General features: G+C 38.0%; 2 protein-coding genes across 4 annotated transcripts in view; one reads left to right on the plus strand and one right to left on the minus strand.

The window, feature by feature from the left end:
• KPNA4 (karyopherin subunit alpha 4) overlaps positions 1-17,803 on the minus strand; it is a 57,426-nt gene extending 39,623 nt beyond the window's left edge. The window contains exons 1-2 of one of the 3 annotated variants that reach the window (XM_082687662.1): positions 17,382-17,763; positions 16,693-16,814 (exon numbers count right to left, since the gene is read on the minus strand). In XM_082687662.1, the coding sequence (XP_082543788.1) occupies positions 16,693-16,704 (12 nt within the window). In that variant the 5' untranslated portion in view covers positions 16,705-16,814; positions 17,382-17,763. Of the gene's footprint in view, positions 1-16,676; positions 16,815-17,381 lie in introns of all 3 variants that reach the window. The other 2 variants (XM_082687663.1, XM_082687661.1) reach the window with 2 other exon arrangements.
• Positions 17,758-18,189, plus strand: part of LOC309842929 (uncharacterized protein) — a 98,458-nt gene continuing 98,026 nt past the window's right edge. Inside the window, exon 1 of the mRNA XM_082687921.1 lies at positions 17,758-18,093. Within this exon, the coding sequence (XP_082544047.1) occupies positions 17,842-18,093 (252 nt within the window). The 5' untranslated portion in view covers positions 17,758-17,841. The remainder of the gene's footprint in view (positions 18,094-18,189) is intronic.

Raw genomic sequence — 18,189 nt, forward strand, 5'->3', positions numbered from 1 at the left:
GTTCAATAAAAGGTAGACTTTTGAGGGATAGATAGCTGAAGTCAAAAAGTTCTATGAGTAAATCTTCTACTTAAAGAAGCAGAGTGAAGTCATAGTGGGCTTTAACTTCTTTTCAATGAAGTAAAATGTTACATAAATTAATAAAATATTGGGGTGCCTGGGCGTTGGGTGGCTGTCCGCCTTCGGCTCAGGTCATGATCTCAGGGTCTGGGATCACGCCCTTCATTGGAGCCTGCTTCTCTCTCTACCTGCTGCTCCCCCTTTCTTGTGCTATCAAAAAAATCTTTAATTAATAAGATATTAAATAAATAAATATCACATTTATATAAATATCTTATTTACACCCAAAGAATTTTTTACCAATACAGTATATCTTACTTATTAAATCTGGAGTTTCTGATAATTTGGAACTATTAATAAAGGATTTATCAAACCAATTTCACATGGTAGTAGTGACATATGCCTCGGGCTATTCCTACCCACAGAAATTTACTTGCAAAGTAAGAGATTTGACAATCTCTTTATTACAGAGCAAGAAAGCAAGAAAAGAATTTTCTTCTTTTGAGAAAAGGCTATTACCTTCAAGGTAAAGAGAAGACTGAATTAACTAGCAGAAAGACACCCTAAGCAGCAGCCTGGCAGCATTTATTTGCCAAGTCTTTAAAGTGGTATTAGATTTTTAGACATTTACCAAATCACAAGTCCAACTCAAATAAAGGACTATCTCTCTGGGGTCCCATGAAAGGGGTATATAAGGCTTATTTTTTCTAAGTCTTAACTCAAAAAGCAGAGGTTTTATATACTATATACAAATGTAATAGTTGTGAATTCACATGACTTACACTGATGCAGTGAGCTGTCAATTAGAATTCCAAAAGGCTGCCAAACTGGCCAGACTTATTTATAGGCCAAAGAGCTATCTAAAGGACAAAGGCTGTAAATGGGGGGATGGGGGAAAGGCAGAGAAAGAGACTGAGTAAGGGGTGGAGTTTAGGCAGATCATCCAGTATTTTTGTACTTCTTTGCTTGTAATAAATACAGATACAAAATCCTAAATTCAGGCAAAGGGGGACAAGAAATTGTCAAAAAACTCAAACAAGTGAATGTTACAGAATATAGTTTTTTTTTTTTTTTTTAAAGATTTTATTTATTTATTTGACAGGCAGAGAACACAAGTAGGCAGAGAGTCAGGCAAATAGAGAGGTGGAAGCAGGCTCCCTGCTGAGCAGGGAGCCCAATGAGGGGCATCATGACCTGAGCCGAAGGTAGAGGCTTTAACCCACTGAGCCACCCAGGCACCCCCAGAATATAGTTTTTTAATTTAACAAATGATTACTGTGTCTATCACTATCCTAAATCCTAGAGATTAAACACTTTCGTCCACTGAGGATAGGGTTTAGTCCTTCCTTTTCCAATTTATGGCTATTTTCTAACTAGTGGCTACTTAATTTCTAAGTCACTTTTTACCCACGTATAGTTTTTCTTTAAAGCTCTAAAAACTAGGGGTGCCTGGGTGGCTCAGGTGTTAAGCATCTGCCTTCAGCTCAGGTCATGATCCCAGGGTCCTGGGATCGAGCCCCACATTGGGCTTCCTGCTCGGCGGGAAGCCTGCTTCTCCCTCTCCCACTCCCCTTGGTTGTGTTCCCTCTCTCGCTGTGTTTCTCTCTGTCCAATAAATAAAAATCTTAAAAACAAACCTCTACAAAATACTAGTTTAAGTTATGATGATGTAATAACATACTGTATGAAACCTGAATATTTTTTTATTTTTTGAGTAAAATATGAGAGTTTAGCTGACTTAATCTCACTAGAGAAAATTTTAGAAGTTAGTCATACAAAAGATAAGGAATGTAATACTTTGATTTTACTTCATCCAGCCCATCTCCATCCCTTAGGAATGTTAATATTTAGGTAACAGCACAAAAAAAACAAAAGAAGATAAAAATGTAAAAGACTATCAGGCACGAGATATTTTGTGGGGTGATGGAATATATTCTAAAATTGGATTGTAGCAATGGTTGCATAACTCTGAAAATTTACTTAAAAAATCACTGAATTGTACACTTTAAATGGGTTTTACGTAAGATAAATTTTATCTCTATAAAGCAATTTTTAAAACATTATATATACACAAACATACATAACCTTCCCCTCCCCACAACATGGATTACCTCTGTATTATTATTTAGAGCCTGCTGGGAAGCATTTACTCAATCAAATATTTATTAATCACCTATTTGTTAAACACCAGAAATACAAAGATGGGCCAGACACAGGAAATCCTTGGCTTTAAGGAGGTAGTATTTATGACAGAGAAATATAATAAGTTAATAATAAAGCCTAACATTTGGTGCCAAACACCATTTATAACACATTACTTGATTTTACTCATCTAATAAATGTAATGTGTTATAACATGCATATACTGCTCTTGACAGTACAAAGTCTGCAGTAAGTAAAAATGAATGTAAGCATAATCTTTCCCGTGGGGAGTCTGCTTGAGATTCTCTCTCTCCCTCTTTCTTTGTTCCTCCCTCCTACTTGCACGTTTGCTCATTCTCTCTCTCAAATAAATCTTAAAAAAAAAAAAAAAAAAAAAAAAGCTCATTTTCCCATTCCTTTCCTACTTTTCCCTCCTTTCATTTCCATTTGCTAATCCCTCCAGCAGCAGCCATCAAGGTGCTTATTCATGCGTTTGCCAAGTATCACGTATGCTGGCAAAACTGCTTGTGATTAGCAGATAAATTCCAACTTTATTTATGACATTTATGATATTTCCCATTTATGACAATAAAAAAAAGTGAAATTTTGAATGCTTAATGTTAAATGCTTACTCAAACTGTGATTTCTCAAGATAGTATTTATTAATAGTAGTAGCTATATGCATTACTAGTGATGGGCAAGTCTTCATAAGTCAATCAAATTTCTACCTCTAACAAGTAAAAAGCTTACTCAAGATTGAGTAATAGAGAAGTTTGAAAGTAAATTAAACAGGCGGCCAGATTTAACCTTGGCAAGTTACTGAACAATTTAAAGTAATTCTACCAGAAATAGTAATACTTTAAAATAATCCACATCTAAGTTATAAGCACTGAAACAATTAGTACATAAATATAATTTAAAAATCACCAAAAAATGTGAGAAATTATTAACTGTTAACTCCAGCAGCACCTGGGTGGTTCACTCTGTTAAGCGTCTGCCTTTAGCTAAGGTCATGATCTCAGGGTTCTGGGACTGAGCCCGACATTTGGCTCCCTGCTCAGTGGGAATTTGCTTCTCCCTCTTCCTCTGCCCTTCCACCTGCTCATGTGCATGCTCTCTTTCCCTCTCATAAATAAAATTTTGAGGGGGAAAAAAAAGTTGTTAACTCCGAGGAATGGGATTACAGTAGAGTTTCACTACTAAGTATTTGAACAACAGAGAAATGTATTAAATTCAGAAATTATATTTACCTCTTTGGAAAAGTTAAAAGAAAGAAGTTCAATTTCCAGTTTTTTGTTTGTCTGTCTTGTACAACACACACACACTCTATAGTGTCATATCCAAGAAATCTCTGCCCAATCTAATGTCATGAAATTTCTGTCCCATTCTTTCTCCTAAGAGTTTTGTTTTAGGTCTTACACTTAGGTCCTTGATCCATTTTGGGTTAATTTTTAGTATATGGTGTTAAGGGTTCAATTTCATTCTTTTACTTGCAGCTATCAAATTTTCCCAGCCCCATTTTTTGAAGACTGCTCTTTACCACTGAATGGTCTTGGTGCTCTTGTCAAAAATCTTTGAATATACATGCAAGAGTTTATTTCTAGACTCTCTCTTCTATTCTGTAGAATATGTTTGACTTTATGTCAATACCACACTGTTTTGATTACTGTAACCTTCAAGTTAAATTAGGAAGTGTGAGACCTCCAACTTTCTCTTTTTTCTGGATTGTTCTGGCTATTATTCAGGGTCCCTTGAGATTCCATATGGACTTTTCCATTAAATCTGTAGATCACTTTAGGCATACTAACATTTAATAATAGGTCTTCCAACTCATGAACATGGGATGCCTTTCCATTTATTTTTGCTCTCTTTAATTTCTTTTAGCAACATTTTGCAGTTTTCAGTGTGAAAGTCTCTTACCTCATTAGTTAGGTTTTTCCTAAGTATTTCATGCCTTTTGATCCTTTTGTAACTCAATGTTTCTCAATTTCCTTCTCAAATTGTTCCTTATGAGTAAATGCTGATTTTAAATCCTGTAACTTTGCTGAATCATTTATTACTTCTAACATTTTTTTAGGAGGATCATTAGGGTTTTCTACATATAAGTTCAAACGATCTACAGAGAATTTTACTTCCTCCTTTCCAGTCTGGCTAGGACTTTTAGTACCATGCTGAATAATACTAGTAAAAGTGGACATCCTTCTATTCTTATTCTTCCAAGGAAAGCTTTCAATCTTTCACCATTGAGTGTCATTTGCTAGGGCTTTTCATAATTGGTCTTTAGTGTACTGAGGTTGTTTCCTTCTATTCTTAGATATGAGTGTTTTTATTATGAAAGGGTACTTAATTTTGTCAAATGCTTTTTTGGGTATTTTTGCCCTTCATTCTGTTAATTTGGTACAGTACATTGATTTTCATATATTGAACCAGCCTTTACATTCCAGGATTAAATCCACTTGTTCAGGGTATATAATCCTTTTAAGATGCTGCTGAATTCAGTCTGCTAGTATTCTGAAAATTTCTGCAACACCGTTCATCAAGGATATTGTTCTGCAGTTTTCTTTTACTGTCTCTGGCTTTGGCACCAGAGTAATGCTGGCCTCACAGAATAGATGTAAACATATTTCCTCGTCTTCAGTTTTTTGGAAGAGTTTAAGTGGGACTTTAAAAAGGTGTTAATTCTTTAAATATTTGGTAGAATTCTCCAGTGAAGCTGGAGTGGTTCTGAGCTTTTCTCTGTTGGGAGATTTTTGATTACTGATTCAACCTCTTTACTAGTTACAGATCTGTTTAGATTTTGTTTCTTCAGGATCCAGTCTTGGTAGGTTGTGTTTCTAGGAATTTATCTATGTTATCCAATTTGTTGATGTATAAGTCATACATATCCTTTTGCAATACTCTTCTACAAAACACATGACAAGTAAAAAACATTTATCTTATACAAGGATACACTAAAATATGGGTACATTAACTAAATTCCAATGGTTCTCCGTCTGGGGTGACTTTTGTCATTCAGAGAACATCTGGCAATCTGGAGGTAACTGGCTTTTATAACTGGGGCGAGGTATGGTACTGGCATCTACTGCCAGAGACAAGGGAAGCTGCTAAAACATTCTACAATGCACAGGATGGTTCTCCAGAACAAAAAATTATTTGGTTCGAAGTACCAAAAGTGTTAAGGTGGAGAAACTTGGCTGCATTCTATTGTGAGTTATTGTAATAAGAACCCAAATTAAGTTCAAATACATTTGGAAAAATGTACACAAGAAAAAGTAAACATTCTAAAACATTTAGCAGTAGTAAGATTATATAGGACTACTTTATGTTCCCATTTTTCTAAAAAATTTCTACAATTACCATTCCCCAACCATTTCAAGAGACAAAAAATTACCTTGTTTTAAAAAATTTGATTGAGTCACTACTTCTATTTTTTTTTTAAGGTTTTATTTATTTATTTGAGAGAGAGTGAAAGTGAGAAAGATCACAGAGGGAGAGGGAGAAGCAGACTCGCCACTGAGTACAGAGCCTGATGTGGGGCCTGATTCCAGGACCCCAAGATCATGACCCAAGCCGAAGGAAGACACCCAACAGACTGAGACACCCAAGTGCCCCTCGCCACTAATTCTAATCAGAGCGCACACACACATTTTTTAAAGTTTCATTTAATTCCCTGCCACTGATATGCCAGTCTCTGTAATGAAAATTAAGAAAAGACTGGTATACAAAATAGACCTGGTCTGTACTCTCAGGGAGCTTCTAGTCTGATGGGAGCAATTAACACTGAGTGACTATGCTAACAAATTATCATCAGTGTTCTTAAGGAAAACAACAGGGGCGGTGGGGTGGAAGGATGGCATCTCTAAGTAAATAACACTGAAGACTCAAAGGATGAGAGATAACCAAGCAGTGAAGGAAAGGGGACGAAGGTTAAAAAAAGGGGGGGGGGTGGAAAAAGCATTCAGACAGAACAGTACGTGTAATGGGCCTAAAGAGGAAAGAGCTATCGAAGTGTTAAAACAATTAAAAGAACATGAGAATATAAGTAAAGGAGATAATAAAGTGACAGAGGTAGGAGAAAAAGGGACCAGAGCTGGCAAGGCCTTGAAGGTCTCAGTAAAGAGTCCGGAAGCTAAGTGTGCTAGGAACCTACTGAAACAGAGAAGAGGCACGATTTCATTTTTTAAAAGAACCATGCTAGCTGTTTTATGAACCGGAGAAGAGCAAAAGCAGAAATAAGGCAATCACTATGGAGATGAGATTAATACTGAGGTTATAATGATGTGCCTCAGATTTTAATAGTGAGTAGAAAGTTAACAGAAAATTAAGAACGGAGTGACATTATCTAAATAATGTCACACTTACAACCTTGTCTAAAAGAAACTTCTCTTTCCAGGGATGCTGCTGCAGAAGGAGGCAAAGGCTGTTCTTTATCAGTGACATCCTCCCTTCCACACCACTGCTGACTGGCTAAGGGGTGAAGGGGAAAGCCTGACTCAGGAAAAGCCAATCCATAAGCAGACCAGCAGTAAAAAACAATCTGTTTCACCTTGGGCAGAACTTTATTGGCTCAGACTCTCTCAGTAACTGAACCCAAAATTACATAAAGACTAATACAGTATCAGGGCGGCGGGGTGGGGGGAATCTAGTACTGGGTTAGTGGCTGGTGGAGCAGTAAAAAAAGGATCCATGAACTCCTACCACCAAGACACTCTTACCTCAAGTATCTTGAATAATGTGAGAATGGTTCTTTAATTTTCCCCACACCCTTATTTGACCTAGTCTGGATAAAGGTGTTCCCTGCACTCTTAAAAGCTTAATTAAAGCTAGTACCCATTAGGTGGGATTTTAATTTTACGGAAATTGAAGTTACAAAAAATGATTAAGCTTTCCTAATGGCATATATCTATTGAAATGTAATCCTAGGAGCTCCCACTCTAAAAATCAGGCTTTTATACGAATCTCATGGGAAGAGTTACTGGACAGTAAACATTTAGGATGTCCTTTCCCTTCATGTTTGAGGTATATCACTTATTGTAAATTTGAGTTTACGAAAAAAAAAAATTTGAGTTTACGAAAGAAAGATAAAAGATCTACTACAACACTAGCTCACAGTGTTGAATATCTTCACAGGGTCCGTTTAGAGCAGGGATCTGAGAGATCTTGACCTACTAGATGTAGACTCCATGAGAATTTAGTCTGTGTTATTCACTGTTCTATCCTCACTGCTAACAACCGAAGTTCAGACACAGAAACTGAGTATTCACTGAACATAAGAATTCAATAATAGGGAAGGGTAAATGGAGAAGTCAGTAAAAAAAAGTTAACAGAGGTCACCTAAGACTTAGGTAGTGGAGAGTTGTCACGGTCCCTTTTTATTTCTACTGAGCTTCTTTAAAAAAAAAATACAGCTTTATTGAGATATAATTCACACACCATACAATTCACCCACTTAAAGTGTACAATTCAGTGGTTTTTAGTATAAAGTTGCACATAAATCACCACCATCTAATTACAGATAATTGTCTTCACCATAAAAAGCCTATACCCATGAGCAGTCATTCCCCAAGGTCTGGGCAACTACTAATCTACTTTCTGTCTCTAGGAATTTACCTATCCCAGACATTTCACATAATTCAAATTATAGAATATGTCATCTCCTCTGACTGGCTTCTTTCAGGCAGCAAAATATTTTCAAAGTTCATCATGCTGTAGCATGCAGTAGTACTTCATTCCTCTTTATGGCAGAATAGCATTCCATTGTATGTAGAGACCACATTTTATTTATCCATTCATCAGTTGATGGACAACGGGTTGTCTGGTTTGGCTACTATGCTTAATACTGCTATAAACATTCAAGTATAAATTTCTGTGTGAACAGTTATTTTTAATTCTCTTGGGTTTATACCTAGCGGTGGAATTGCTGGGTCACGTGTTCTAACTTTGAGGAACTGCTGAACTACATTCCAAGGTGGAATGCACTATTTTACATTCCCATCAGCCATGTAGGAGGGTTGCACTTTCTCTACATCCTTACCAACACTTGTTACTATCTTTTTGTTTACTTATGTTTGTTTCCATACTTACTAAAGAACCTATCTTAGTAGGCTAAAGTGGTATCTCATTACGGTTTTGATATGCATTTCCCTAATGACTAATAATGGTGATCATATTTTTTATTTGTTTATTGGTCGTAATTAAGCTTTTTCATCACTTGAGGATAAAGGAGAAGCTGGAGAAGAAAAGGAAACTGGTGAAAATGATTCAAGACATTAACAGAAAAAATGTGAACATTCTGATATAAGAGCCAAAACATACTGGGTTTCACAGTTACTGAAGAACCAAGAATAATGGAACAATGATTTGACAATATTAAGACTACATTTTGCTTGCTTTTCTGAATGAGCAAGCAGCTGAAAGTGACCACAGAGGACAAGGGTAAAGAGATAGGATGGTTGGCAAACAGGACAGGGTCACTTAATATAAGCGAATAGACACTACTTGTAGAGCTATCAAGATACAACTACCATTAACTAAACAAATTTATGTTTAGGAATACAAAGACATGCTATAAAAACTAAAACAAATATTAAGAGTAGATACTGAGCAACTTAAGTTTCCACAGAAGAACAGGAAACTGATTTGCTTTCTAATATGAAAAAATGTCTACCACACCAAATTATGAAACCCCACATTATCTTGGGATTCTGACTTTTGTTCATAAAAATGTAATAAATTCCCAGTTTTTCAGAACACATAATTAAAAACGTAATTTATGTTAGGTTTAATGTAAATTAAATTTAGGGTAAAAGTGACAGCTAATAAAATTTTGGTCTAATAGTAAGCAAACGGTAATAGAAAAACCTTGGGTTTTAAGTAAAGCCAGCATGTCTGTGATCTTAACTCATTTTTCATCACAGGTACTCAACAGTGTGAATCAAAACTACTTTGGTTAAATTTACAATCTTGTGGAAAAACAGTTACAAACTACATAAAATATCTACTAACCTACTTACAACCAGGATTAGAGAAATGAAGTCAGAAACTAGTAATTTTGCCACAATTTGGTTGAAGCACATACAAGAAAGGCTTTTATTTGAATCCTAATGGACAGAAAAGGAAGCCTTCCCCAATTCGTGTGATGTGATTTGAATTATGGTACACGGCGGTACAAAAGGAACTGCAAACAAAATGTTACTCTGACAGGGAACACAAGGGGTTATTTGGATATAATGAATGATGAAGCAAGCTGGAAGAAATAAAAAGACCCTCCATTCACTCTGTATATACTATATGCCAGGCATTATTAAGCATTTAAATGGTTTAGGGAGATTTAAAAAATAAAAATAAAAAATAAATGGTTTAGTGAGATTACCTGCCATAACTATTAAATGGAGGAACCAGGACTCAAATCCAGGTGTAACTGACTCAATAGTTCATTTTTTCCCACATGTGATACTATAAATCCTTTTAAGGGCTTTTATTAATTAAAAGTGAAGGTCACCTCTTATAGAAGCAACAATAATAAACAAAGACAGAGGTTCTCAAAGTGCAATCAATAGGTCCCTGTGGGGATGCTGAAACCTTTTCAGAGGGTCCACAGATCAAAACTATTTTCATGTTACTATTACTATTTATTATAATGCTAATATCTGTATAGCAATGCAATGCAGTGGGTAAAACTACTGGTGCTTCAGTATGAATTAAAGCAATGCCATCATGCTGTATGAGTAATTACTGTATTTCAGTTTAAAAAAAAAAGGCAACAAAAAAAAGGCTGGTTCACTTAATGTCCTTGATGAAACAGTAAAAAACTACCTTTACTAAAAACCTGCCTTTTCTAAAATTTTGTGATAAAATGGGGATTACATATAAACTACTTCTGCAGCATACCCACTTCTGCAGTATGATGACTGTCTCAAGAAAAGTTTTTTATGACTGAGTTGCAAATTGAACTACCATTTTTTCCATGGAACACCATTTTTACTTGAAAGAACGACTGACAGACAAATTATGGCTATTCAAACAGTGTCTAGCAGATGTTTTCACAAAAATGAGCAAAGTGAGTTTATGGCTTCAAGGAAAAAAACTTATATAGTGTTTCTTGCTAATGATAAAATTAAAGCTTTCAAGTGAAAATAAGAATTCTGGAAAACCTGTATCTACCACTGTGAGCGTCACCAATTTCCAACATTTAACATTTTTCTGATGAACTGTTTGGTGACACTAATTGACAATAATTGTGAATTTTCACTGTACAATAAAATGTGTCAGCATTTGGAAGATTTGCATAACTCTGTGAACTACTATTTTCCAAATGACCAATACATGCTGTCACAAAATCAGGCCATGAGAAAAGATTCCAAGCATAAGACAGACCTATACATTTTAACATAACAGAGTATGAAAGGCTCACTGATAGGGCTTAACATTCCATATTACAAATAAACTTGAGAAACTGCTATTTGGTGAAGTTATAATATAGTATCAAACAAAAATTTCCATAATTATCTGAAAAGGCTATTTACTCTAACCCTAAATACCCTCCCTTTCCAACTGCCTATGTGAAGTTGGGTATTTTTCATATATTTCAACCAAAACAGCATTATCACAAAAGACAGAAACAGGTATGACAATCCAACTATCTTTTCTTGGCCAAACATAAAAGAGACCTCAAAAAAATGTTAAACACATTCATTCTTTTCACCTAAGTTTTTGGGAAAAAAAAAAAAAAAAAAAAAAAAGTCTCACCAAAGTTTTAGGTTATTTTTCATTACAAATTTATGTATATATAAAATAGCTTCATTATTTTTTATGAGTTAATATTTCTTAAATCATTAGCTTTAATTTCTGAAATGGTGTTTTCTTTTGAAATGATAAATACTGACATAAACCTACAAACAAAGCTCTTTGAGGGTCCCTAATTTTTAACAAGCATGAACAGGTCTTCAGCCCCCAAAGCTTTGAAAACTTCCAAATTAAGGCCATTAGAAGCAAATATATATTTTTCTTAATTAGTAGGTGCCATATAAAGATTGTTCTTACATTAATTATAAAAAAAAAAAAAGGAGTCTCCCCTAACCCTGTCTTTTACTAAATCTAAATGGAAAGCCTATAAATGTGTTCTCTAGAGTTTAAAGTCCACAAAAGATACACAATTTCCAAAAATCTCTGGGACAAAAAGGAAACACTGAATACCTACTATATCCTATGGACTATGCATTTACTATAATCTTTTAACCAACTTTGAGACCTGTGTCAAGGTTGAAAGAAGTTAAGAATAGGTAATATGGTACGGTTTAAATATACAAACTTTACTTTGACACATACCTGAATTAAAATCATTCCCTTAAATGTGATGCTATAAAGTCACTTAACTAGAGATTTTTCTTCTATAAAAGGAATCATTCCTGTTATTACACTGAGAGAAATGAGAACACAATTAAAAGCATATACAGTATGTGTTTCAATCATACCTCTCTGTTCCAAACTAAACCAGCAAGTACCAAAATCATCATTCAAGATCAGACTTGACAACAAACTCTCATTTTATCACTACAGTCCTTAAGTAGATAAATGCTGCTCCAGAAAACATTTAAAAATATATTGAGGAGGGACGCCTGGGTGGCTCAGTTGGTTAAGCAGCTGCCTTCAGCTCAGGTCATGATTCCAGGGTCCTGGGATCGAGTCCCACATCAGGCTCCTTGCTCAGCAGGGAGCCTGCTTCTCCCTCTGCCTCTGCCTGCCCTTCTGTCTGCCTGTGCTCGCTCTCTCCCCCTCTCTCTCTGATAAATAAATAAAATCTTTAAAAAAAAAAATTTTTTTGAGGACCTATGGTGGCTCAATTGTTAAGCATCTGCCTTCGGCACAGGTCATGATCCAGGGTCCTGGGATCAAGCCCTGCATGGGGCTCCCTGCGCCACAGGAGCCTGTTCTCCCTCTCCCACTCCCCCGGCTTATGTTCCCTCTCTTGCTATGACTCGCTCTGTCAAAAAATAAATAAAATATTTTAAAAACGTGTATTTTTTTAAAAAAGATTTTATTTAACTACTTGACAGACAGAGATCACAAGTAGGCAGAGGCAGGCACAGAGAAGGGAAGGGAAGCAGGCTCCCTGCTGAGCAAAGACCTCAATCCACTGAGCCACCCAGGTGCCCCCCGCAAAATATGTATTTTTTGAGGACCCACATTAACTATCAGATTAATTAAAGATCAATGCTTTAAAACTACATATACATTTTTTCTAAAGTACATTCATCCCTTTAAAGCTAAATCACTCCTACAACTCTTCCCATCTTGTATATATATTCCTTTGACATACTAGAAACTATGAAAAATGGAGATATTTTGATATCACAAAGAAAATTATCAATGAAGAAATTCTGAAACTGACTGCCTTATAAAACCAGGAAAGCTGGCAGGGAAGCACAAAAACAATTATTTCATTTCTAACTATACTTCTATCAGATATTTCATATTGTCACATGCTTGGACCATTATATGAAAAATTAGACTGTAGTTATTTTAAGTATAGCAAATATGTTCCAAGATTTGTGATGAGAGAGGTCAGTGTCTAAAAGTTAACAAGACTTAACAGCTTAACAATGCCTTTCACTCCGTATAGTTATAAACTACCAAAGCCATTTAACAACAACAAATTAGCTGATCAATTTATTAAACTCTTACCAACCAAGCAGAATTCAAGCTCACTGCATATTTTATGTTGTGTGGACAATCACAAGTTTCCAGCCATTTAATTTTTGATTATTCTTTTATTTTTAGGGTAAGTTTTTTCCTTAAAGTTGTATTTTAGATGATCTATCATCCAACAATTTATGCTCCATTAGAACTTGGATACTCTCAGAACTTCTATAAAAATCACACAGATTTATTGGAAAGTCTACAAAAGAATCCCCCTTCCAGTTTTAAAACAAACTAGATGAGCTATATTTGGTCTATTCTGACAACTATTTTATTTGAAGTTTGATCACTACCCATTTCCTGTGCAGAGTTCAGTGTATCCTGTCTATAGTTACTTTTCTCAAACTAATAATGATGATCCTCTACCAAACTGCAAGAAAGCTGCCTAGTTTTGAGTATCATCTAAGAATTCCCATAAATTATTTTACATGGATACTGACATAAAGCCTAATTCTTTAATGCTTTTATGTTTCAAAAACTTAGCATGACCACATTTTGGAAAGGTACCTTACTGAAACATAAAAATGAGTATCATTTTGAAAGCTCCAAATTAGTTTCAACTTCTAACACTTAGAAATTGTGACTTTAGAAGGGTCAACAATTCCCTGTGGTCAAACTGCCCTTCAGTAAGTAATTACAGAGCTCTACGTTAAAAACTTTCCCCTTTAACTTTAAATTCAATGTAACTTAAATTCTGTATGGACACAGAGAAAAAACAAAGAGCCAATTGCAAACAAGGGAGTAAAAGAATCAACTGCAATGAATCCTATTAAATCACCCTAACCCCCAAGCAGAAAATCTAAAAGTGATAAAATGCTCAGACAACGGCTAGGCATCCTCCTAACATCAACCTATTAATTTTCACAACACTAATAAAGCAGATGTCAAGTACCTCTATTTTAATGGATTAAAGAATCCTAAGACTGACGGACTCTCTCAAGGTCATCCACAAAGTTAGAGATCAGCAGATTACACTAAACTCTCGGACTCTGTACTCTATTTCAAACCAAACAATGTCAGATCAAACTGAAAAATGGTACGATTACCTCATTCTATGTTGTTCTATATCTGTGCTGCCCAGTAAGAGAGCCAATAGCTTCATGTGGCTATTAAGCAGTCGAAATGTAGCTAGTACAAATTGAGATACACTTTAAATGAAAATACAAACTGGATTTTGAAGACTTACTATAAAAAGAATATAAACTATCCCAATATTTGGGTGCCTGGGTGGCTCAGTGGGTTAAGGCCTCTGCTTTCGGCTCAGTTCATGATCCCAGGGTCCTGGGATCAAGCCCAGCACAGGGCTCTCTGCTCCGCAGGGAGCCTGCTTACCTTCCTCTCTCTCTGCCCGCCTCCTACTTGTGATCTCTGTCTGTCAAATAAATTTTTAAAAAATTAAAAAAAAATCCCAATATTTGTTTACATTGCTGATGTTATACTGGTAACTTGGATGTACTGGATTAAATACAAATTCACTGGACAGTGATGGCCCATACTTTTTTTTTTTTTTTTTTTTAAGATTTTATTTATTTATTTATTTGAGAGGAAGAGACAGCAACAGAGAAAACTTGTGGAGAGGAAAGAGAGGAGAAGGCTCCCCACTGAGCAGAGCCTGACATGGGCCAGAGCTCCAACCCAGGATCCTAGGATCATGACCTGAGCTAAAGGCAGATGCTTAACCAGGTGCCCCAGGTCCATACTCCTTTACAAAACCTCCCAATGAAACAGATGTCATCATGAAGACCTAAACCAAAAGCAGTATTTTCTTAGAACCTGTTGTGGCAAAACAGAGGAACCATATTTGGAGGGCATGGTTATGGGCATAGTAAGTATTCGGAGGAACACAGATATACATGTAATTAATAAATACAAATAGACCATTCTAGTGTTTTGTAAGAATTTTAAAAGAAGTTGCTATTTCATTATAGGTATATGTGACTTTAAGTGTGGAGAAAGTATAACTTCAATTAGAGTCAAGTCATTTCCTTAAGTGAAAAGATCCCTATTCCTTTAGCACACACAGGGTTATCAAAGTCATCAGGGATGCCCATAGGCCCTATAAACGTCTCAAAAAAATCTGGTTAATGTGTATTTATAGTTATTTTTTAAAATCACCTATAATATTGTTTCAACAGTCAGCACAATATTATTTTGACTAAAGTAATGAGAAATTCACAGTAAGAGGAAATATCAATTTACAAAACAAAACAAAAACAAACAAATAAAAAGGTCCACTATAGCAGTCTGGCAATCCCAGAAAAAGTTACACATAAAGTTACCATATGACCCACTAATTCTACTCAGTGGTATATAACCAAAGGACTTGAAAACAAGTCCGCATGAAAATGTGTACACAAATGTTCATAGCAGCATTTCACATAACAGTTAGAGTGGAAACAATGCAAATGTCCATCAACTGATGAATGGATAAACAAAATGTGGTATATCCATAGGCTGGAATATTATTCAGCATATTTTTCATCCACAAAAAGGAAGGAGGCATTGTTATATTTTTGTTACATGTGTGAAACCTGAAAGCATTATGCTACCTAAAAGAAGTCAGTCACAAAAGATCATACATTGTATAATTCCATTTATAGGAAATACCCGGCACAGGCAAATCAAGACAGACAAGAGAGTAATGGGCAACAGAGATTACCCATGAGTTAGGATTTCTTTTTGAAATGATAAAGATGTCCTGAGTTGACTGTGCTAATGGTTGCACAATTATGTGAAAACACCAAAAGCCACTTTAAATAGGTGAACTGTACAGTATATGAATTACAGCTCAATGAAGCTGTTTAAAAAAAAAAAAAACGCAGCCAGAAATGTACATGGGGGAAAGGATTAGAAACTGTCAAGCATCTAATAGCTGTTTTTTGGAATTTCATAACCTAGGGTATTTATGTTTTTAAATTTTGTAATTCTTTTCATTCTAAATATTGATATTAGCAAAAAAAGTTTCATTACATCATTACACAACTAGGTAAATTTAATGAAGAAAATCATAAATTGTACATTTAAAGTAGTAAGGATGGCATGTGAATTACTTCAATAAAAATGTTAAAATTTTTTCACTAAAAAAAGGATCACAGGATATCTCACATTAACCTTAAAACAATCACAGAATTACAGCCACAGCCCCAGATATTTAATACATCCTCAAACTACAAAACCCACTAAAAACAACACAAACTACCTTAGAGATTGAATGGCTTTGTGAAAAGCTCAAAAAATAATTACTATCTCAGTTAAGCAAATGCTCAAAGTTTAGAAACAGGTGATGGGAATTTCAAGATTTTAGTATTAAAAAGGACACAGGGACAATATAAAAAATACAACTTGACCACTAATCTTTTATAAGCTAAACTCCTGATTCAGATACAAGATGCAAGCATTAAAAAAAAAAAAAAAAAAAAGATTTACCTAGACTCTTAAAACTAAAGGGAAGAAGTCTTCTATCAAAATTCTGTGATTTGTCTATGTTTTACCCACACACCTCATGTAGCCTAACAACCTCGGGAAAAGCTGTATCGAAGAAACTGTGAAGGGTTTTTTTTTCACCTTTTTAAAATAATAAAACGTGATGGTGCCATTCCATAGCCCACCCCATCCCCCACTACCACCACCAGCAGGTGGAGGGAAAGGATACTGTAGACTAGAGGATGACAGCTTTGTATAACCCTGTGGACTTTATATGTAAGAATGCAGCTGGTGGTCTCTCAGGAGGGGATAAAGAGATTTGTGAGCAAGCTGAAATAAGGGGTATTCTTTGCCTGGAAGAGGGCACACCGTGAGCCACATCTTCAATCAGCTATATCCAGAGTAAAACACAGGCCGCTGGAAGGCACTGTTAGCATCATCAGGATGGCCTCTCACGCCGGGGGTGTTTTTTTCAACGGAGAAGTTGACTCCTGTAGTTTGGATATTGGGGGGAGGCAGGGGTAAAGCGGGAGTCGGGAAGACCAGAAAAAATGCCTTTAAGTGGAGACGACTCGGACCCCGCAGGGGAAGTTCCGAGCCCCACTCGGTCGCCACACACTCGTCCCCCCCACCTCCCACCGCCCTCCTCGCGGCGCCAGACGTCGCGGCCCGGGAGAGAGCCGGAATCGCCGCCGCTGCCGGGGCTGGGGCCGCAGCCCGGCCGGGGCAGCGCGGCACACGCACGCCTCCTCCGCACTCGCCGCGCCCGGCCTCCCCGCCGCGCGGCCCAGCCCCTCATACCCGCGCCGGGCCGGCTTCCCCGGGCAGGCCTAGGCCGCGTCGGCCGTACCCCAGCACCTCGCTCCCGGGCGGAGGTGGACCAGGCCCGACACAAACTTCCCGGCGCGTTCGCAGAGGCGTCACGGACTGGCCGGCCCCCAGCGCCATTCCCCCGCGGCCCGGCGGCGGCACCCGCCCCTACTCCCCACACTCGGGAGTCCCGGCGGAGATCGGCCCGAGGCCCACAGCCCCCACCCCTCCGGCGCCCCCGAGTTTACCTCCAAGTCGCGGCCTTTGTTCTTGAAATTCTTGAGCCGTTGGTTGTCCAGTTTCTCGTTGTCCGCCATGGCCGGGCCGGTGACTCCTTCCCCCGCCCGGGCCCCGCGGGATCCGCCCCAACCACCACGCCGCACCGACACTCCCAGGAACCGGGCCGCCGCCTGAGCTGCAATGCCCGCCGGGCCGCCGCTTCCTTCCTCCTCTCACCTGCCTCCGCCGCGGCCTTCTCCTCCTCTCCCCGCCCACCCCCCCCCGCCCTAACCCCACCGCGACCGCAGCTCCGGCGAAGACAACTGCGGGGCCGGGCGGCGGCAACGGCGGCGGAATGTGCTGCCGGCTGAGAAGGGGGAGGCAGCCTCGATCTGAGGGCCCCGGAGCCGCGGCCACGCCCATCACCGCAAGCCCAGTTCGCCGATTGGCCAACCAGGCTCCGGTGCGCTCCACCAATCAAAAAGGACGATGGAGAGCGGGGGCGGAAGAGAAAACGGAAAGGGGAAGAGAGCAGCGTTGGGAGGAAGGGCCGGAGGACTGGAAGGCTGGGAGGGGCGCGGCGGCGGCAGGGCGGGGAGCGACCACGTGCCTCCGGAGCTACGGGGAGGAAGCGAAAGAGAATTGGACCACTTGAGGAGAGGCGGGGATGGAGAAGGAGAGAACCCGGGAGCAAGTTGGTTTGCTCTTGTTGTCCGGCAGCCCCAGATCTCTGTGTTCCAGGTTTGAAGCGGAGTTAAAGTTGTTTTTTTTTTTTTTTTTTCCCCGGCGCGCCTTCTCTTTCAGGGCATTGCTTGCGCGCTCCGTTGACTTTACTGG

This window comes from Mustela nivalis, assembly GCF_964662115.1.
Source record: "Mustela nivalis genome assembly, chromosome: 1".
NCBI classification, from domain to species: domain Eukaryota; kingdom Metazoa; phylum Chordata; class Mammalia; order Carnivora; family Mustelidae; genus Mustela; species Mustela nivalis.